Raw genomic sequence first — 19310 nt, forward strand, 5'->3', positions numbered from 1 at the left:
AAAGGTAAACTGTTAAAATGAAATGTTTAGTGAACCGTATGGATACACAAAGTAAAACAAAAAGTTGATAAAGTTAATTCGAGGTGCGGGGGGTTTATCCATTGGCTTTTCGAGTGAAACAAAGGCGCTGGTAGGCCAGACACAACAGCGCACTGCGCATGCTCGAGTAAACGAGGTGCGCAATGTTTTCAAATCCACGATGTCGAACAACAGTCGTCACTCAAGCATGAGCAGCTCGTACGATAACTGCGGCTCGGAGGAACGAATGGATGTAGAATTAGACGCTTGTCATGCCGGAGGTATCCGAGAACACATGGATTCGGCAACACGAGCGGCATGTTCATCAAACGGCAGCGGCGGGGAGGAGGATGAAATGGAGGCCGCGGATCGTGAAAGAGAAGCCGGGGGCTCGAGTACGCCGCGCTCCGTGGATGGAATGGCGCATGTCTGCGGGAGAGAGCAGGAGGTGTCGGTGGAAATTGGGGAGACTTACCTATGTCAGCGCGCGGACAAGACATGGCGTAAGTTAATAACGGACACGGCTGATAAGATTATATTTTTAAAGTTTGTTTTTGGTGATTTTATTCCAGCGACTGTGTAATATACACATTACAATACAAAATAACAATGCTCACGCATGTACCTTACCTTATATATGTATGTCATGTTTTTTTACTTTGTCCCCAGATTCAGCAGAGGTTATTCAGTCCAGGCTAAACGAGCAGGAGGGAAGAGAGGAATTTTATGTCCACTATGTTGGATGTGAGTGTTATTTCTAACATTACATAACTATGCAGCCACTGAACATGCCATCAATATCTGCTGGTATAGCCATATAAATTGACAAACATCCTCTCTCTTTAATTATTTGCAGTCAATAGGCGTTTGGATGAGTGGGTTGGAAAGTCTCGTTTGGCACTTACAAAGACAGTAAAAGATGCCGTAAGAAAGAGTGTTGAGGAGGGTGGTGGAGAGCTTGGGGACCAGCCAGAGAGGAAGATCACTCGAAATCAAAAGCGTAAACATGATGAAATAAACCACGTTCAGAAGGTTTGAATCCTAATCCAATGTGCATCATTTTTGTGTATAAATGTTAATGAGTTACATATTTATTTCTTTTAAGTAATCTGTTGGCTCATTTAAAGTCTGAATGTCAGTCTTAAAGCAACCCCTATATATTCATAACACACCTTCTTCCTTCAGACTTATGCAGAGATGGACCCCACCACAGCAGCCCTGGAAAAAGAGCATGAAGCAGTAAGATCAGCATTATTTGGTTGATGCTCAGCAAACTAGTGATTGCACAAAGCAACTGTTTTTATAGCATTACACATCAGTCAGTCTTTTTTCAGTGTGATGAAATTGTCCCATATTTTTTCATTTTCAGATAACAAAAGTAAAATATGTGGACAAGATCCAAATTGGGAACTTTGAGATTGATGCATGGTACTTCTCTCCCTTCCCTGAGGACTATGGAAAACAGCCCAAGCTTTGGATATGTGAATACTGCCTGAAGTATATGAAGTATGAGAAGACTTTCAGATACCACTTGGTCAGTCCTTAATATGACTTTGTTTTTATACAAACTTAATTCTTCCCATTGAACCATAGGGGGTGCTGTATGTCTTGGGCGGCACATTTTGTTAGATTTTGTTTCTTAGATTTTCCAAGCATTTGTCCTTGGGACATTAGTTTGGTTGGTCTATATCTGTCAGCTGTTTTCAGATTATTCTGGTTGAGAGCTTGCTGAATTTCTATCATTACCGTATCGTCTGTCATCAGTAAGGTTTACAATGTTTTTATTCAATTTCATTGAAATCTTTTATTTTTTAACTTTGTTCTTCAACTGCTCATGTTACAGTCGCAGTGTCAGTGGCGTCAGCCCCAAGGCAAAGAAATATATCGCAGAAACAATATCTCTGTATATGAGGTGGATGGGAAGGACCATAAGGTGGGACAAATTTCGTCCATGTCATTTATTACAGAACTGATTTTATACCATCTTTATAGTAAGTAGTAGATTTCCTCTCACTGTTTTTCTAATTGTCTTTATCCTTGTCCTACTTTTTGCTGTAGATCTACTGTCAAAATCTTTGTTTGCTGGCAAAACTCTTTCTGGATCATAAAACACTTTATTTTGATGTGGAGCCATTCATCTTTTACATCCTCACAGAAGTCAACAAACAGGGAGCACACATTGTGGGTTACTTCTCCAAGGTAAAGCCTATTGTGTCTGTATCTGGTCTGGTTTGTGACAAATATATCAGGGTTGATTATTAATTGAATGTTTCTCTTGAGCAGGAGAAAGAATCCCCAGATGGAAACAATGTTGCTTGTATTCTCACTCTACCTCCATACCAACGAAGAGGTTATGGAAAATTTCTAATTGCGTTCAGTAAGTTTTACTCTTGTGTCACTGTTTAAGTTTATCACATTTTTTCTAATTACTTAAACATATTTATAAAGATGACTGATTGTTCTTTCTGTTTTATTTGGCTTTTTATTAGGTTACGAATTATCTAAGCTGGAGAGTGCAGTGGGCTCTCCAGAGAAGCCTCTATCGGACTTGGGGAAGCTGAGTTATAGGAGTTACTGGTCTTGGGTACTGTTGGAAATTCTCCGGGATTTCAGAGGGACACTGTCCATAAAAGACCTCAGGTACATAACATGTACATAACAGGTTAAAATTTGCATGCAAAGAAATACTCAGTGTTCTTACACATACACTGTAAAAATCCAATCCAATCTTCAAAGAAAGGAATAAATAAAGCTGATCTATGCATATTTACGTAATGTGCTTTGATTAAAGGTTTTAATAGACCCGATTAAGAAATAATGTCTATGCCCACAGTCAAATGACCAGTATCACACAGGGCGACATCATTAGCACACTACAGTCGCTGAACATGGTCAAGTACTGGAAAGGTCAGCATGTCATCTGTGTCACACCCAAACTTGTAGAAGAACATCTCAAAAGTGCACAGTACAAGAAGCCACCAATAACAGGTATTAGTTGTTTTCTTGTTTTAATGTTATGCGTGTTGCATTTTAAAGTGATGCATATTTAAAAGTGTAATTAAAACATGTCACTTTTTTATTTTAACAGTGGACACACATTGTTTGAAATGGGCACCACCTAAACACAAGCAGGCAAAGCTCTCCAAAAAATGAGGCAGAGTCTGCATGACAAAACAATGAAGAGAGTAAGACTTCTCCTTCACCCCAAATGTTTGTCACAGTATATCCAAATGTCCTGTAGGAATACTTTCCCAAAGAGGGAAAGATAAAAGATGTAAATTCTCACTGTGCTGAAAATGTTATCTTTTTTAAATAAATGGAAAAATAATACCCATGACATTGTTTCTGAGCCTTCTTTAAGTTCATACAATTATTGCATTAAGTGCAGTACTGTGGTTGATCGGTTTTTGTAAAGTGGTTTAATATTTAATCATGGACTCCCCTACAAGTTCATATGCCTTATAATTTAGTACTTGAGCAGGAAAAACTGATATAAAGCAACAGTCATGCTAAATTATTTATCAGGCAGTATAGAATAACCTATTTCTCATGTACCACCTGTCTGCCTCTTAACTGAAAGTTGATACTACATTGTCTATGGATAAGAATCATAGCTAAGAGTATATATAGGGTACAGGGTTAAGTGACGTCTTTAAAAGAAGGGTCTTATATATTTTTCTTTCTTTCTACTATATCTCAATGTTTTGCTTTAGGGCAGACTGCAACATGTGCATTAACATTTACATTTAGGCGTTAGGCAGACGCTTTTTTCCAAAGCGACTTGCATTGCTTTATCCTATACATTTCATATAGGTATATAGGTAACCCACAACCTTGTTGTTAACCTAGTGCTCTTACCACTGAGCTACAGGAAAGCTTTAAGCATTAATCATTTCAAGAATACTTTTCTTTTAATCCTACATGTATAATAATGATAATGGATCATAATACACATGGCACAATCCATACATACATGAGACGGTCCTTACCAATTAAAAAGAAATTGTAAGATTTTGCTCTCGAGGGCAACTTACTTACAGGGCCACCCAGCCTGTCCGCCTTTATTTTAAACAAGGACAATGCGATATATACAAAAGAGTGGTTTACTCTAGAATTACACAAATATGTCCGAACGAAATCCAGAGTAATTACTTAAAGTTGTTGCCCACCAGCATATAACTGGACACCACGAGGGACAGGAATTCTTTCTTTCCTCCACTATGGTGAGAATGCTGAGAACAACGGGCTCATTATTTGGGAGGAGACTGAAGCCGCGGGTTGTGATTGGATCCTACAAGCAGGTAGACGCGAACAGGTACTGTGGCATCCGACGATTTCTTGCATTTTCGATTGGTGATCTTCTCTTTTGTTCAATCTCTAGGTTTATCTGAATTAATATAGCTTTCAAAACAAGACATAGCTGGAACTTGGCGCGCTTAAATTCTTTCGGTGTCGGGGTTTAAATATGATGTTCTTAAAAATAAAACTATAACTAAAGCGCGCGTCAAAAGGACGGAGCTCGTTGATTTTTCTGTTCAATCACAATTATTTTTCTATTGGATATATACCAGGGACCTCTGACATTCCAAGTAAGTGTTTAAGTACCGGTCTTGGTTGGTTTTTTGGGGTTTTTTTTTGATGAAACGGGGGTCAAACCAAGGAAAATCAACGTAATTTATTCTTTAAAACATTCAGGTAATTCTTTGCCGGAAACTCAACAGAACGGAATGTGTGATTCAGTAGACTCGCCGCTGCTGATTCTCTTGGTTGTAACAGGTAGGCATCAGTGTGTGAGGCATTCACAAACAACTAGATCTAACCTTATGATTCAATGTACTCATTAAACCCATCATACCTAATTCATCTTTCTGTCTTCAAAACTACTCCAATACAGGTGTGTTGACATGTGAGGCACAAGGTAATTATTTTTCAGTTCATACCATTTTTGAGGTTTGAAACCTTACCTTTAACAGTTTAAACACACCTTGTGTATCATGTTTGTGTTGCTCCCAATATAGACAGTAGGTTTATGTAATAATACTCTAGAGAATTCTGTCATGTTTGTTCTGCCAGGTGTGTTATGTAAGGAAATCTTTACTGTGTGGTCATTCTAAATAATCTCTGACCTACTGGCACAAGTGTGTGGCAGGCCACCCCTGGGGAAACGCATTGTAGGAGGAGTTGAATCATCGGAAGGGGCATGGCCTTGGCAAGTGGACATTCAGATGAGGGAAACCGGACATATTTGCGGTGGATCCATAATAGCAAGAAACTGGGTTCTCTCTGCTGCACACTGCTTTCCTAAGTAAGGCAATGATTTTGAAAAATGTCACCAGAGTATAACAGCTCCAAAATGATAGTTCGCCCAAAGATTAAAGTCCTGTCATCATTTACTCACTTTCGTGTCATTCAAAACTGGAAGTTTTTTTTTCTGAAGAACACTCAAGAACATGTTGGTAACCAAACAACATTGGACCACACTGACTTGCATTGTACAAACACAAAACCACTAAGACATTTCTCAAAATATCTTATTGTATCATCCACAGGTTTCAAACAACATGGGGGTGAATAAATGATGAAAGATTTTTTACTCTGCACTATCCCTTATATAAATCGTAACCTTTGTTCTCGTCTGTCTTGAATACTTTATATTAGTCCTCAAATGAGAACCTAACATCACAATTTTCCAAGCATTATAGAGAAGGAATAAACCAAATATTCAAAGTTGCATGGGAGTTGATGTTTTCTATGTTCTACCAACAGCCCTTCCAAAGTGTCTTCATACATCCTGTACATGGGGCGTCATCAGCTCAATGGCTATAGCCAGTTTGAGATGCTCAGTCAGGTGCAGCGGGTGATTGTTCCAGAAGGATACTCCTACCCACAGGAGGGCAGAGATTTAGCTTTAGTGCAGCTACGTTCTCCGGTCACCTGGTCAGACAGGATCCAGCCTGTGTGTTTGCCTCATGCAGGCCTCCAGTTCGACAATGGAACCTTATGCTATGTCACAGGCTGGGGTCACACACAGGAGGGGGGTAAGTCCATTAATAAAAAGCAATACATTGGATTGAGGTTGATGGATTATTCAGTAAAATAATTAAAATGAGCCAAAAGCAAGAGTGGAATTGGGTTTCTCAAACATTTTTCCTCGAAGATGAGCTTTTCTGTGAGCTATAAGCGCGCTGCTCTTTCGGTTGGCTCTTTTATTTATGCTGCTAGGTAACCACCGAAATAGTTGTCCTGTCAGTTATTGATTACTGCCCGTGTGCTCTAGCTGTTATTAACTGTCATATTATCAGAAACTTTAAAAAGGCACAAGCAGAGGACGCTTGCTCTGACCTGGCTCGGTTAACCCATGTTTCTCCTTCATCATTGCAGTCTCCGGACTTTCAAGCAACTGTAAATTTACGCCACCACATCGTAAGGCCCGCCTCTCCGTTCATTCGATTGGACAGTGGGAAAAAAGTTGCATGACGTCAAGCGTTTTTATGCTCGAAGTTTTTTTAACGTCATGCGCTCAGAGCGTTTCACCAAAGTTTTGTAAGATGCTTTGAAAAAGTATCTGAAATAATTTGCAAAGAAATCATTTCCTCATGCATGCATTAATGCGTTTATAATCCGGACATAATTGCCACTGCTTTATAAATATATCAAATACATTTTGTAAAGTGTGCTTGACGATGATTGTGTTTCGTATTTTGATTTGCTTCATTCTTCATCCAAATAGTTTCTCACACTGGAGCTGGGGCACTGCGGGAGGTACAAGTGCCCCTTATTGACCAATCTTCCTGCCAGGAAATGTACAAGATTCAAGCATCTGATTCAGAAAGGGTGGATATCTTATCAGACATGATCTGTGCTGGATATATGGAGGGAGGCAAAGATTCCTGTCAGGTATGAGAGTAAACATCTATGTGCTACAAGCTGATTTGCAATCAGACATCTTACACATCTTTCAGTAGCAACAGATCACTATGTATAGTGTTATTACAGTTAATTACTGTCTTGCTGTCTAAATAGCTATATGTAATTCTCTCAGGGGGACTCTGGGGGCCCTCTAGTTTGTCTTGGTGCCAACGGGACATGGATTCAGGTAGGAGTGGTAAGTTTTGGACTTGGGTGTGCTCAACGGAACCGACCAGGTGTTTATTCCAAAGTTTCAAGTTTTGCGGGACTCATCCGCTCCACGGTTCCAGAAGCTCAGTTGTTGGGTAATGCTTCGAAGAGTCGATGTCAAACGCCTCTAATTCTAGGCCTCTCTTTTGCATTAGTTTTATTTTGGAGACAGTAGATTGATGGAAGGAAAACACAAGCAAAAGTCAACTGCATCAAAAAGTCGCATCTGCTGATCCTCCTCTACCTATAGAAATATGACACAATCACAGCTTCCGTTTAAATTCATTCAGCTAATAGCAGCTAATCGTGTTGCTCAGGAGAAAATTACCCTCCTCCATCCCCAGCTCCACATCACATTTACAATCTGGACTCGACCTCTCAACTACATTTTAATTATGTGTTTCACTTAAATGTCTATAAGAACTAATGAGATCTGCTTGTTCTGTTCTGTGTACCCTAAGGGGTAATTATATACAATTATCGCTGCACTTTTTTGCCCAGAACAGAACCATACTACCAATCTAAACTCAATGCTAATTGTCAATCACATTGGCAGGATTAACCTGACAGAAGTGTGGTTATGGTACTGTTATAAAGCACACCAGTTTTGTTTATGTGGCACTGACCTGCCATGATACTGTGTTTTGAATGCTGGTATAATGAGAAATGTAATCAATGCAAAACAAGTAAAAGTTATTATTATTATTTAATTAATGTGACACGATGAAGTGATCTTGTCATCTTATCCTGCCTACTTAACTAATCTAGTTTGTTATACTATTATTATTTGGTATTAGTTTTTATTTTCAATTGCACATAAACAATGTTACAAGGACCTCTAAACACTGAATATGCCAAGATCCTAACACATGATTTTATGTAGCCTGTTCTGGTTGTTTTTTATATGAAAAACCAAATTGACTGCATATTGTTGCACAAACATGTTACCATAACACATCACTTAAAATCAGTGTTGTTATTTCTTATATTTTATACATTAAGGTTGTATGCCACTCCTTTTGCACCCTCTCTTTTTTCATACTTAGGACAATGGTTTGTTTGCCTATTGTTTTTGATTTCCAGCATTACACATTTGGAGTTTTATACAAGGTGCTAGATCCAATTGTTTTAATGGGAGATTCTACCAGAAAAGTACATTGACCATGACAGGGCCTGACACGATGGCTCTGCCTCCTCAAAAAAACATACAAAAACAAGCTTAAAATCATACGATTAAATTGCAGAACTCACCCTTGATCAGTGTCAGCTTCACCTCAGTCAAATGATGTCATTTACTCGTATTGCACACATTTTATGTTGAGTTGTGTGTAAACCTGACAGGACTGACCAAAAACATGCGGACTATGTTAAACAATACTAAGTACTATACTATGATTTACATTGCTTTTATTTATAATACTAAGTGTTTATTTGAAGAATTTATGTAGAATTTCATGTTTTAATCAACTGATATGAATAACAACTTAAACATGCCATTGATGGAGTTGTATTCCCCCCCCCAAAAAAAATTAAGCATAACAAAACTGTCAAAGCTGTAGGTCCAATTTGGTTGAGGACAAGTACAGGGTTTATGATTTTCAAAAAGTGTTTTTAATAAAGAAAAAATAACCTTATGAATAACTTATTCCTACAGAGAAAACTCACAGAAATCAAACATCTGTCAGTTTAAGACATTTTTGGATGAAATATTCACTGTAACAGTTCAAGGACAGATAATGTACGTTTCTGGTAGATTGTCAAACATTGTTTTGTGTCCTTAATGTAAACAATAAACAAATGCAATTTGTGTGTTGAATCTTTTGTAATGTAAACAATAAACAAATGAAATGTGTGTGTGTTGAATCTTTTGTTAAACTAATTAGATTTAAAATGGATGCATCTTAATCTTTTGTCCAAATGCATGTATTGATGACCCAATGACATCACGTAGAGATCGAGCCGCCTACATGCACGAGCGAACCAAAGTAGTCTGTTGCGCAGTTGATATTCTTAACCACGGGACAGGTGAACACAATAGTCGCACAGTAATCTGCATCAACACTCAAACAGGATTTTAAGCGCTATGGCGTCAAACGGTAAGACATTCAATGGAAAAGTATTTCCATTTTTTTTATTAGCCAGTATTTGCAGCGCCTGCAGCAGTGATGAAAGACGTAGCTGGTAATTTGTTCAAAACATATAACGTTTTATGTTTGTCACACCTGGCAAAAATATAGAGAGGCAATAAACCGGCCTGTTTTGATAGCGATGAACACATTTGTTGCGACTGCGATGTTTTTGTGAAAGTCTGAATACAAGAACATGTCGGCTTCCGCCATTTTGTTTGCGGCTTTTTCAATCGGAGCTAACGTCAGGTTTGTGATACTGACCTAACGTTACATTAATTCTCCGACTTGTATGAGACGACATACGTCGTTTGCGAAATAGCGTTATAAAAAAAAATCTTGAACAAGAGTATTGCCTTCATCTATAATTGTTAGCAACGCAACACATAACGTTACTATAACGTTTATCATAAGGGTTCATAATGAACGTGGTTTCTCTTTCACCTTTAGATTACGCTCAGTCTTCAAGCCACGGGTAAATTATTCACCATTTCCATCCAATGTTACAGTACGATTGGTACATTTACAATAAAGGACTGGGATAAATTGATAAATCCGTTGTGTTGTGGTCAGTTACAGTGGTTATGGAGGACAGTCCAGTCAGGGTTACAGTAAACCCTCTGTCCAGAACAACAGCCAACAGGGCTATGGAGGATTTAACCAAAACTCAGAGAGCAGCTCTGCTCCTTATAGTCAGAGTGGATATGGCTCCGCCTATGGACAGTCCCAGTCAGGTATCATTGATTTCTGTTTGATAGAGGGTGTTTGCTATTTACTGTGGCAGTTCCATGTTTATCAATATTGTGCTGTAGATAATGATACCAAGCTCACTAAATGTCGAAATTCTTGCCTTTGTAGGAGGATATGGGTCTCAGCCCCCTTCCCAGACCTATAGTCAGACCAGTCAGTCCTATAGTTCTGGAAGCTACAGTAACAGCAGCCAGCCTCCACCGTCTCAAAGTGGAGGCTACAACCAGCAGTCCTCTTTCTCTGGCTATAACCAGCATCACTCTTCCCCTGGCACTGGGTGAGTTTTGGGGTCAAATCTAGATTTTACGGTGTGCTTCAATTTATTCAGAGTGTTTTACACCCATTTCGTGTTTCAGTAACTACGGCAACAACTCCCAGTCATCTGGCTATGGACAGCAGCAGCAGCAGAGTGGGGGTGGTAATGGAAGTCAAAGTGGGGGTTATGGTAGCAGTGGGGGGCAACCTGGAGCATATGGGGGAAGTGGGGGGCAGAGTGGTGGATACGGGGGGAGTGGAGGACAACAACAGTCCTCTCAACGTGGAGGTGGGCCGTACAACCCACCTTCCAACTACAGCTCTCCTCCACCTCAGAACTATGGGCAACAAAGTCAGTATGGACAGGGAGGTGAGCGAGATGTCATGAACGTAGATTCGTAACAGCTCATGGGTTAATTTCCATGAGACAAATTAAGACTTTTCTGAATTTTCAGGGTACAATCAGGATTCTCCACCCTTGAGCAGTGGAGGAGGAAGCTATGGCAGTCAGGATGGTGGATATAGCCAGGATGGCAGAGGTGGTCGTCAGGGAGGAGGAGGTGACTTTGGAGGTCGAGGGGCGGGTGGGTTTGACAGAGGCGGGCACGGAAGTCCTCGTGGCAGAGGAGGAATGGGGTAAGGAAGCATTTCATTTTATGCATTTCTGTTCTTTAGAAACCTCATCTTCTTCACCACATGCAGTCCACCTGTATACATCAGTGTCTTTTATCAAAATCAAAAGCTTCAGAGGTACATAGTATATTGGACATGTTGTGGAGCTGGTCATGTTAAAAGGTTGAAATGTCGGTTCAGTTACGAAAGAGCCAAAGGTGTTCCACTCTATGCAAACCTAAACTGGCTGGGCTGAAAGTAAAAGGTGGCATTGACCTTAAAGTATCTTGATTTGGTGCGTAAAGTTATGGTTCACATAAAACAACAACGTTGACAATAGGTGAAACTAAAGACAAAGAATTTGTCTAATTAAAGTCCTTAATGGTTTGGTGTATATTGATGGTCCTCAGGTATTTACATAAAATGATGAAGGTGGTGCAAGTGTGCTGAATATAACTTAAATTGAGAAACCTTTCCTCGTCTTTACCCTACACACTATAGAACCAGCCAGAGGTTCACATAACATTGAGCACAAACAAATCAGATATCATAATGAATGACCAGGTCTTTTGTTTGAAATGACAATCTGTACTTCACTGTGTTACCAATGAATGAACAAATGAATGATTAATGGGTTTGGACCTGTACATCTTGTGGCGATAAGTTGATCATTTTACCTCTCTGTCTTTGGGAGTACATCACATCTTGTATTTGCCTTCACGTGCTTACATTGCATGAAAAGATGTAGAGTGTTTATAAACACCCTAAATGGGGGTCCGCAGATTAATACTGCTTTATAGATGTTGGTAATAGTTTTGCATGCGTAGGCATAGTATGTGTAGTAAATGGTTTTAAATTTTATATTTATCTCAAATATAATTTTACAAACATTAGTAAGCCAAAAAATGCTTTGAATAAGATTGATATTGCCACATTTAAAGGGGTCATATGAGGGGAATACGTGTTTTTCTGTGTCTTTGGTGTGTTTTAAGTTGCCCATGCACGTATTATACTGGTAAAATTGCAAAAAATGCAAAAGTGGCAAAGAGGAGAGAACACAGCATTTTTACGCCTTAAATCATGTATACACATTGCATTACATCTAAATTCCTATTCGCGCGGGATAATTATTATCTGGGGACCTCGTGTTATTTAGAAATTACCTCCCCACACCTGTATTTCATGTGGCGCATTCGTACGGGATAAGTGAAGCCTGTGATTTTACTCAGATTTACTGACTTATTTCCCGGATGTGATGGCAAGGCTTTGCGTATAGTTTGTATAGCATATAGTTGTATGGTGTTTAATGATATATGACCATACCTGTCAGCATTTGAGAGTTGAGACCCGCGAACCGGACAGAAGATCACCGCGATCGCGGGTCTCAAATGTTACGAGAGTTTCCATGATAAATAAACAAACGGGAGACTCCGGGCCAAAACGACAGTGTTGGCAGATATGGATATGATCCAGTACCCGAAATAGTATCTAAACACTTTAAAACAGCCTCCATTATTTACAAACGGTGGATAAAACCTTGAAAAATGATAAATGAGCCCGCCAGATCCCAGAGAGGCCGATTCGCACGGGACTAATATTATCACAGGACCTCGGTATTCGTCAAAATATGGTAGGTAATTTGTGGGGGAATTTTTTTATTTTCAAATTACAGACATGGCCTATTCACACGGGATTAAGATCAAAGACAACCTCTGCAATTACTATAAATAACTAGAGGTCCCCAGGTAATACTAGTCCCGTGCGAATAGGGCTTAAAACAAATGATAATATTCGTTTTAGCCCTGTCATATCACCCCTTTAAAGCTAATTTGGAAAATAGCAAGCAATTATTAGTATTTTATAGTTTGCTCATATAATATGAAGGTCAGTATCATCTCTTGTCACATGAGCATCAGATGATCTTAAAACTCAGTTGACACCGTAAGGTGCTGTCATGAAAACACTTTATTCTTGAAACGTTCTCCATCCTCTCCTTCAGGATTATTGTGTGTTGCAATGCTTTAATGAATCTTTAAATCTCCTCCTAGGCTGTTTTCTACAAGGTTCAGCGATTAGGCTTTTCCTTTCGAAGAAGAAAAACGGGCTAGAAAACTGTTTAAGGAAGGGGACTAAGCAAGTGAGGATAAGTCTAGAATAATGTGTGATTACATGGATTTCAGTTCAATGAAAAAACTTTAATATTCAAAAGCACTATAAAGCTACAGAAGTATTCCAAAAGCTGTTCACATCAGTTATTACTGTATCAATTTAAATGCGTAAAAAAAGAGTCTTTAAAAGAGTCTTGGGTTAAATAAGTGCCTTCAATCTGATAAAAGAAAAAGAATGTTTGGTAAAAATATGATTCAATCAACTGAAAATTGTCAGGTAAAGAAAGATGGGAAGGGTTGTTCTCTAAAGGTAAACCGGCCAAAGGGTTATATGATTATGGGTTATGATGCAAGATGAATTTAGTGACAGGGGATGGCAGGGAAAAGTGGGTCTTGTAGAAAGAATGGTGGAGATGGTGGGGTCTCTCCGGCCTCAAGAGTGAAATGGGGCACCACCCTCATCAACCTTCAATTCGTCTCGCTTCTCTCTCCTTCTCCATCAGAATGGCCGATCGTGGAGGATTCAATAAGTTTGGTGGTAAGTGACAAACTCTTTAAACAAGGAACTTCAGGGGTTTAAAGAGTGCCAGGTCTAAGAGGGAGGAATGTGGGTCTGGTCTTGTCACAGACGGTTGGTAGTTTACTGATATTGAGTGTGTTTACATCCAGTCTTACTACGAATATGTTTAATAAGCTGATAACATGTAAGGTCATGTAAATGCTTAAACGGTTTTCTTTTATTTTGGAAAGTTCCTAAACGGCATAAGCAAAGCCCGCTTTTTAAATGCCTTTCCAGGTTTTCTCTATGTTGTCTCTCAGTATGACAGCGCGATAGTAAAAGTCCCAAATGGAAGTTACAGTAAATAAACGCATAAAAGTCCGCTCTCGAAACATGCAGTTGATGTAGAAACAGCAAAATGAAAAACTGTTGTTGCTTATGCAGGTACTGCGGACGTGAGAAGAGATTAGGGTTAGGTTAAAAATACAGCTTCTGACTGATTTCCTGCAGCATTTTTAATTTCTAGACGGACTATAAATGGGGACGTCCCTGCATGCAAGAAACCTGACAAGTCTCAAATTCTCAAAAATGTGTTTATTGATATGCAAACATGTGAAAACTGTTTTCTTTTATAAGCTGATTTTTTATAGATATACATTTATTTTGTGCATGTAAACACACTCATTGTTGCAAAGACTAAAATAAAAAAAAGGTAAATACACAGTTTGTGGTAAACATCTAACCTGGTTGTAGCGGTTATCCTTGGTAAACAGTTACGATTAACATTGGTTTAGATAAAATTAAAATTTAACAGTGTTAATAATTTGTAAATACTAATATTCTTTATATTCAAATTGCTATTAAGGACAACTGAAAGATTAAAGTGGTTTAGCATTCCATATAATTACCCTTACAAAGTGTTTACCGTGAAACATTCTAAGAAGTCTTCATTCATTTTCCTATTTCAGTGTTTTTAAGGGGGTTTATTTCAGATGGCTTTCAAATGCTTTCATTGGTTTATTAGATCTAAAATTGGAAATCAAGTGGTACCTAATACAAACGGTACCTAATGGATGGTGATGCATGGTAGTATCTAATAATTCAAAGGCTGTTACAAGTATGCAATTGCAAATGTTGATGGTTACGTTATTGGTTTTGGCGACCAAATCTGTGAACAGGTGTCAAACAAAGTCATTATAGTCGGGACCGAATAGGTCTTCTTCGCCACTGCTTGCATCTACTGTGGAACGGTTTAGTTTTGTACTGGTTGAACAGTGGGAAACGGATCTGCATTAACCTTCATTGACTCAGGGGTTCTAACAGTGCTGATAATGTCACCTAAAGTTTGTGGGAAAAGGATGAAAATTCAAAATGTTCACCGGACTCTAAACTTGGTTTTGGGGACAGTTTTTGTCATATGGTGAATGGTTCTGTTGGACTGAAACTAAGAATCCATATTTTGGGATACATTTTTTTGGTTTATCTCTCAACCTAAGTTATGACCAGTGTGCTTTCTAAAATGATTCCGAAGCAAAAAACAAATGAATGATCGAACATCCCTGTCAGTTGGGCCATCAACAAGAAAAAGGCTTTAGGGTGGTAATTATGTAATGATGCTGAGGTGAAATAAATCCACACAACCCCACAGAAAATGTTGGTACAAAGAACAAATTAAAAATAAAAGGTGAAGCCCTGAAGATAAAAAGAGTTTTATAGTATATTTACATTTTTTTGATATGGTTCGGAATATTACTGTTCACAAATGTTAGAGCATGTCAAAAACAGAATGAACTTTCTTGTGGGTGCCACACAAACACATACTGTAACTAAAGGCTATTACAAGGTATTGAAACTAACATGTCATATTGTCAATAATACGGAGTCGGACCCACTGAATGTTGTGATGGGTAGAAGTTTTTTTTCTATTGAAGACTATGGTCTGAAATCTAGTGGATTAGAATCGAGGAGCCTGCTACACTTAATGGTTGAGGATGTCTTGTCTATGCCAAATACAGTGTCACGCTCAATGCTTCTGCGGTTGAATAATGAAAGTACACCAGTTATTTTCATGACTTTCTTTGAGGCTACTGAAAAGTAGTTCTGATGTTTGAGACAAAGGTGAACATGTGTTAGTAACAGATTTAATGATTTGGAAATGTACTTGATGTTGTATAAAAGCTACAAGAATGGGACAGTTCTGGGGATGAAGTCTTAATGTGTTGTGGTATAGAGAATGACTTAAAGTAGATTATCAATGTCTCTCATTATATTGTATGTGAGGTTTCCTAATGTGCACCGATAACAATTGTGTTCAGTGCTAACACTTATAGAGCCTACGATAAACAAAATGGGTATATTATTGTGCCTGGTTGAATAAAGGTAACAGTTTCTTATAAATGCATGTTGATAAAATACCTACAACTAATGAGATTGTGGAGAAAGTCCCAACAGCTGCTATCTAGCAGCGAGACTGGAAATGTGTGATTTTATTACTGTGGTTAGGTTGCTTTTGTGTGCTTGACCTTCATAAAATGAAGGATCTGTGATATAAATAGGTGGAGATAAATCAAGCTGCGATTAGAGGGAATCTTGCAATTGAGTCCTTGGGATTTTTAAAGTTGGTTATTTATGCACTTCCAAAATATTGTCCAACAAGTTCATTTTTGGAAACAGAGTACAGTGGTTTCATTAGAAAATAGAATGTGTTGGTTGGTGCCAATAAAATTGCTTTCATGGAGTCAGAAATATACCTACAGTTCTTGTTCCTTACATCTGAAGCATGCCCTATTTTTTTGTAACAAATTGTATGCGTGTATGTATTTACTGTATGTAGATAGGGAAGTCAGAACAAGTGATGTAAATGGGGTTTTGTGAATTGTGTATTTGCATTCATACTTACTTAATGTTAATAAGTGTTAATTTGCTTAAAAGGGCCCAGGGATCATGGAGGTGCTGGGCACAGTAGTAAGTAAAATGATTTACATTTTAACTACGGCAACTAATATTATGTTATGTTCCCATCTATTACACAAACAGTGAAAACTTGATATTTTTTGTTTGTTTGTTTTACAGTGCAGGACCAGGATAATTCTGACAATAACACCATTTTTGTACAAGGTCTTGGAGACGACTATACTGTGGACTCTATCGCAGACTTTTTCAAGCAGATTGGCATCATCAAGGTCCATAATAAAATAACCTGAAAACTAACGTGCAGCAGATATTTTTCACATTGTACCCCTTGCCTCACTATTCATTTTCTCACACAGATCAATAAGAAGACAGGATTACCCATGATAAATCTTTATACAGAAAGAGAGACTGGCAAGCTCAAGGGCGAGGCCACCGTTTCCTTTGATGATCCCCCTTCTGCCAAGGCTGCCATCGATTGGTTTGATGGTGGGTTAAAATAGAGCATCCTTTAATCCATCCTGCATCTATATCCCATTTTTTGTTTGAGTTATGTTGTATACCTTGTCTCCACAGGTAAAGAATTTAATGGAAGTCCAATCAAAGTGTCCTTCGCAACTCGCAGAGCTGAATTTGGACGAGGTGGGGGAGGCATGAGAGGTGGTCGTGGTAGAGGAGGTAAAATCTAAAGTATGGGTTGCTCCTATTTTAGTGCTTGTCTTTTTGTTTTTGCTGATGTTGTTTCCATCTCCTCTCATACAGGGCCAATGGGACGTGGGGGGTTTGGCGGAGGACAAGGTGGTGGCGGTGGCTTCCCAGGCAATAATGGAGGTGGTGGTGGCAATGGAGGTAGCAGTGGCAATGGAGGTGGCCAGCAGAGAGCAGGGGACTGGAAATGTTCAAACCCGTAAGTGTTGGTTTGTACATGCTTTGAAAGATTTGGGAGAAGTGCATACACACATGTTGATTTTTTTATTAATTTTAGAACGTGTGGTAATTTGAACTTCTCATGGCGAAATGAGTGTAATCAGTGCAAAGATCCCAAACCAGAAGGCAGTGGAGGAGGATTGCCACAGATGGGAGGTAAAGAGAACATTTCCAAAAAAATAAGATGTTGTAGTGACATATAACTTGATCAACTAGAAGAGTGGACTCTTATTTAAAAGCATGTTATGTTTACAGGTGGTTATGGTGGGGACCGGGGAGGCAGAGGTGGCTTTGATCGAGGTGGATTCCGTGGTCGTGATCGAGGAGGCTTTAGGGGAGGGAGAGGAGGTGACCGTGGAGGATATGGCCCAGGCAAAATGGACTCGAGGTGAATTTTGTTTCATTATTATGCATGATATATATTTAACTGGTGGAAGTGTTGTTTATAAATATACATTTTAATTGCAATAGCCTTTTTTATACTGTGCAGTGATGACAGGCGTATAAAACTGTTTTATATGTGAGAACACCATTAAAATGTGTCCATTTTGTTTATAACAGGGGTGAACACAGACACGACCGGAGAGAGAGGCCTTACTGATGAGAAACTCTCTTTTGTTCATATCAGACTTTAATTTGATGTGGGACCAATGTACACTCCACCATTCAGCTTGTAAACCTTGTTTCTCATGTTCTGGGTTGTGAAATATTTTTGTTTAAGTTCTAATCATGTTTAAATTTTCCATTTATAAAAAAATGAATGTTTTCACTTTATAAATGATCATGATTACTCTCTCAGTATTTTCTGGTATTTTTCACAGTATTACTCTTATTTATTACTCTTAATATTATCAAACTTGCTTTCTTTGACATTTTGAAAATATGTAATAATGGATTAAAAAAATAAACAGTTTGAAAGTAGCAGTGGTTTTTGGCATTACTTACCTCAGAACATTTCATCGTCTACATTATAAAACTAGAATCAGTTGATTTTAGAGGCGATCTTTGATACGGAATTCAAGTATCTGTCTAACAAAAAATGCATTTGTCAAATTCCTTTTTATGTAAACATTTTTGCATTATGTTTAGACATACTTTATGTGTACCAATGGCCATTTGTAAATTGTGAGATGACTTGGCTCAATAAATTACCATTATAAATCAGACAATCCCTAGACTTACAACTTATTACCCTGTGGAAGATGAATAAAGACGCGAAATCAGTCTTTTAAGGAAGCTTCCACTCTTTTGACACCCCAGTTGGATCAAAGAAACCTAAACTAATTGATGAGGTAAGTAAAATAGTCTCATCAAATACTCTATGTCCTCTGAAACAGGTCTATCCTCATTTGCACAAGCATATATGACAGTAGACTAAATATTAAGACATGATTCATGTTATAATGGCACATACTGAATGCCCGCTGATTTTTGTTTAGTGACTACTGTTTCAACATGACACGTTTATGCAGCACCACCTGCTGTTCAACGAAGTATAATGGATTTTAAAATTGATAAAAATATGAATAAACGTGAGATAAAATAACGTTTCTCATTAAAACAACAATACAGAAGTGTAAGACTAATTAAGAGCGTGTGCGCTTTCTAACCCTAAATACCCCCAAGTATAAATGTTATGAATAATCTAATGACTGTTTATACAGATTAAACATGCAAATTAACATTTTCCCGAAATATATTTAAATAATTATTATTCTTTTACATAACGTTTCTTCTAAAGTGTACGTCTCAGAAAGATAATCGCTTTTTGTTATTATCCATCGTCTGCACTCTTCGGACTGAATTTGTCGTCATACAACTATTTACTTAGGTAAATATAAGTATGTTCTAATCGTTACGAGTTTAAATATACTTTTCTATTTGAGTTATAAATATGTTAAGTACACGCGGCTACAACAACATGGCTTTCTACTCGTAAGACGTCAATTTACGTCTAAAACGGCAGATTCGCCATTAAAACGTCAC

At 38.3% G+C, this 19310-nt stretch overlaps 3 protein-coding genes across 5 annotated transcripts; all 3 read left to right on the forward strand.

The window, feature by feature from the left end:
- Window positions 1-14: 14 nt before the first annotated feature.
- On the forward strand, window positions 15-3355 carry kat8 (K(lysine) acetyltransferase 8). The gene is made up of 11 exons (XM_056752943.1): window positions 15-521; window positions 688-762; window positions 875-1050; window positions 1204-1257; window positions 1388-1552; window positions 1862-1951; window positions 2077-2217; window positions 2302-2395; window positions 2508-2658; window positions 2852-3006; window positions 3107-3355. Exons 1-11 carry the CDS (start codon window positions 200-202, stop codon window positions 3169-3171), a joined length of 1488 nt encoding a protein of 495 aa, XP_056608921.1. The 5' UTR covers window positions 15-199; the 3' UTR covers window positions 3172-3355.
- Window positions 3356-4187: 832 nt separating this feature from the next.
- On the forward strand, window positions 4188-8850 carry si:dkey-16l2.17 (serine protease 33). 2 transcript variants are annotated; one of them, XM_056753801.1, is made up of 7 exons: window positions 4188-4607; window positions 4714-4794; window positions 4913-4936; window positions 5158-5323; window positions 5785-6056; window positions 6749-6915; window positions 7061-8850. In XM_056753801.1, exons 2-7 carry the CDS (start codon window positions 4746-4748, stop codon window positions 7310-7312), a joined length of 930 nt encoding a protein of 309 aa, XP_056609779.1. In that variant the 5' UTR covers window positions 4188-4607; window positions 4714-4745; the 3' UTR covers window positions 7313-8850. The 2 variants fall into 2 exon arrangements, with proteins under 2 accessions (XP_056609779.1, XP_056609780.1); XM_056753802.1 differs by having other exon boundaries at window positions 4188-4333.
- Window positions 8851-9079: 229 nt separating this feature from the next.
- Window positions 9080-18245, forward strand: fus (FUS RNA binding protein). 2 transcript variants are annotated; one of them, XM_056753805.1, is made up of 15 exons: window positions 9080-9233; window positions 9714-9738; window positions 9837-9997; window positions 10122-10290; window positions 10370-10638; window positions 10724-10904; window positions 13492-13526; window positions 16419-16451; window positions 16560-16669; window positions 16757-16886; window positions 16974-17075; window positions 17160-17304; window positions 17383-17480; window positions 17580-17712; window positions 17886-18245. In XM_056753805.1, exons 1-15 carry the CDS (start codon window positions 9221-9223, stop codon window positions 17923-17925), a joined length of 1644 nt encoding a protein of 547 aa, XP_056609783.1. In that variant the 5' UTR covers window positions 9080-9220; the 3' UTR covers window positions 17926-18245. The 2 variants fall into 2 exon arrangements, with proteins under 2 accessions (XP_056609783.1, XP_056609784.1); XM_056753806.1 differs by having other exon boundaries at window positions 9843-9997.
- Window positions 18246-19310: the final 1065 nt, after the last annotated feature.

Source organism: Triplophysa dalaica, chromosome 7, assembly GCF_015846415.1.
Source record: "Triplophysa dalaica isolate WHDGS20190420 chromosome 7, ASM1584641v1, whole genome shotgun sequence".
In the NCBI taxonomy this organism is placed as follows: domain Eukaryota; kingdom Metazoa; phylum Chordata; class Actinopteri; order Cypriniformes; family Nemacheilidae; genus Triplophysa; species Triplophysa dalaica.

Bases quoted from the DNA above. Each gene is read 5' to 3' on its own strand.
- si:dkey-16l2.17 (XM_056753801.1), top strand. From the start codon at position 4,746: ATGTGTGATTCAGTAGACTCGCCGCTGCTGATTCTCTTGGTTGTAACA. The intron at 5,324-5,784 runs GTAAGGCAATGA...TTCTACCAACAG, and splicing joins GCTGCACACTGCTTTCCTAA to CCCTTCCAAAGTGTCTTCAT. The intron at 6,916-7,060 runs GTATGAGAGTAA...TAATTCTCTCAG, and splicing joins GAGGCAAAGATTCCTGTCAG to GGGGACTCTGGGGGCCCTCT.
- fus (XM_056753805.1), top strand. The intron at 10,905-13,491 runs GTAAGGAAGCAT...CTTCTCCATCAG, and splicing joins CGTGGCAGAGGAGGAATGGG to AATGGCCGATCGTGGAGGAT. The intron at 17,481-17,579 runs GTAAAGAGAACA...TTATGTTTACAG, and splicing joins AGGATTGCCACAGATGGGAG to GTGGTTATGGTGGGGACCGG.
- kat8 (XM_056752943.1), top strand. From the start codon at position 200: ATGTCGAACAACAGTCGTCACTCAAGCATGAGCAGCTCGTACGATAAC. The intron at 1,051-1,203 runs GTTTGAATCCTA...TTCTTCCTTCAG, and splicing joins AAATAAACCACGTTCAGAAG to ACTTATGCAGAGATGGACCC. The intron at 1,952-2,076 runs GTGGGACAAATT...TTTTTGCTGTAG, and splicing joins TGGATGGGAAGGACCATAAG to ATCTACTGTCAAAATCTTTG.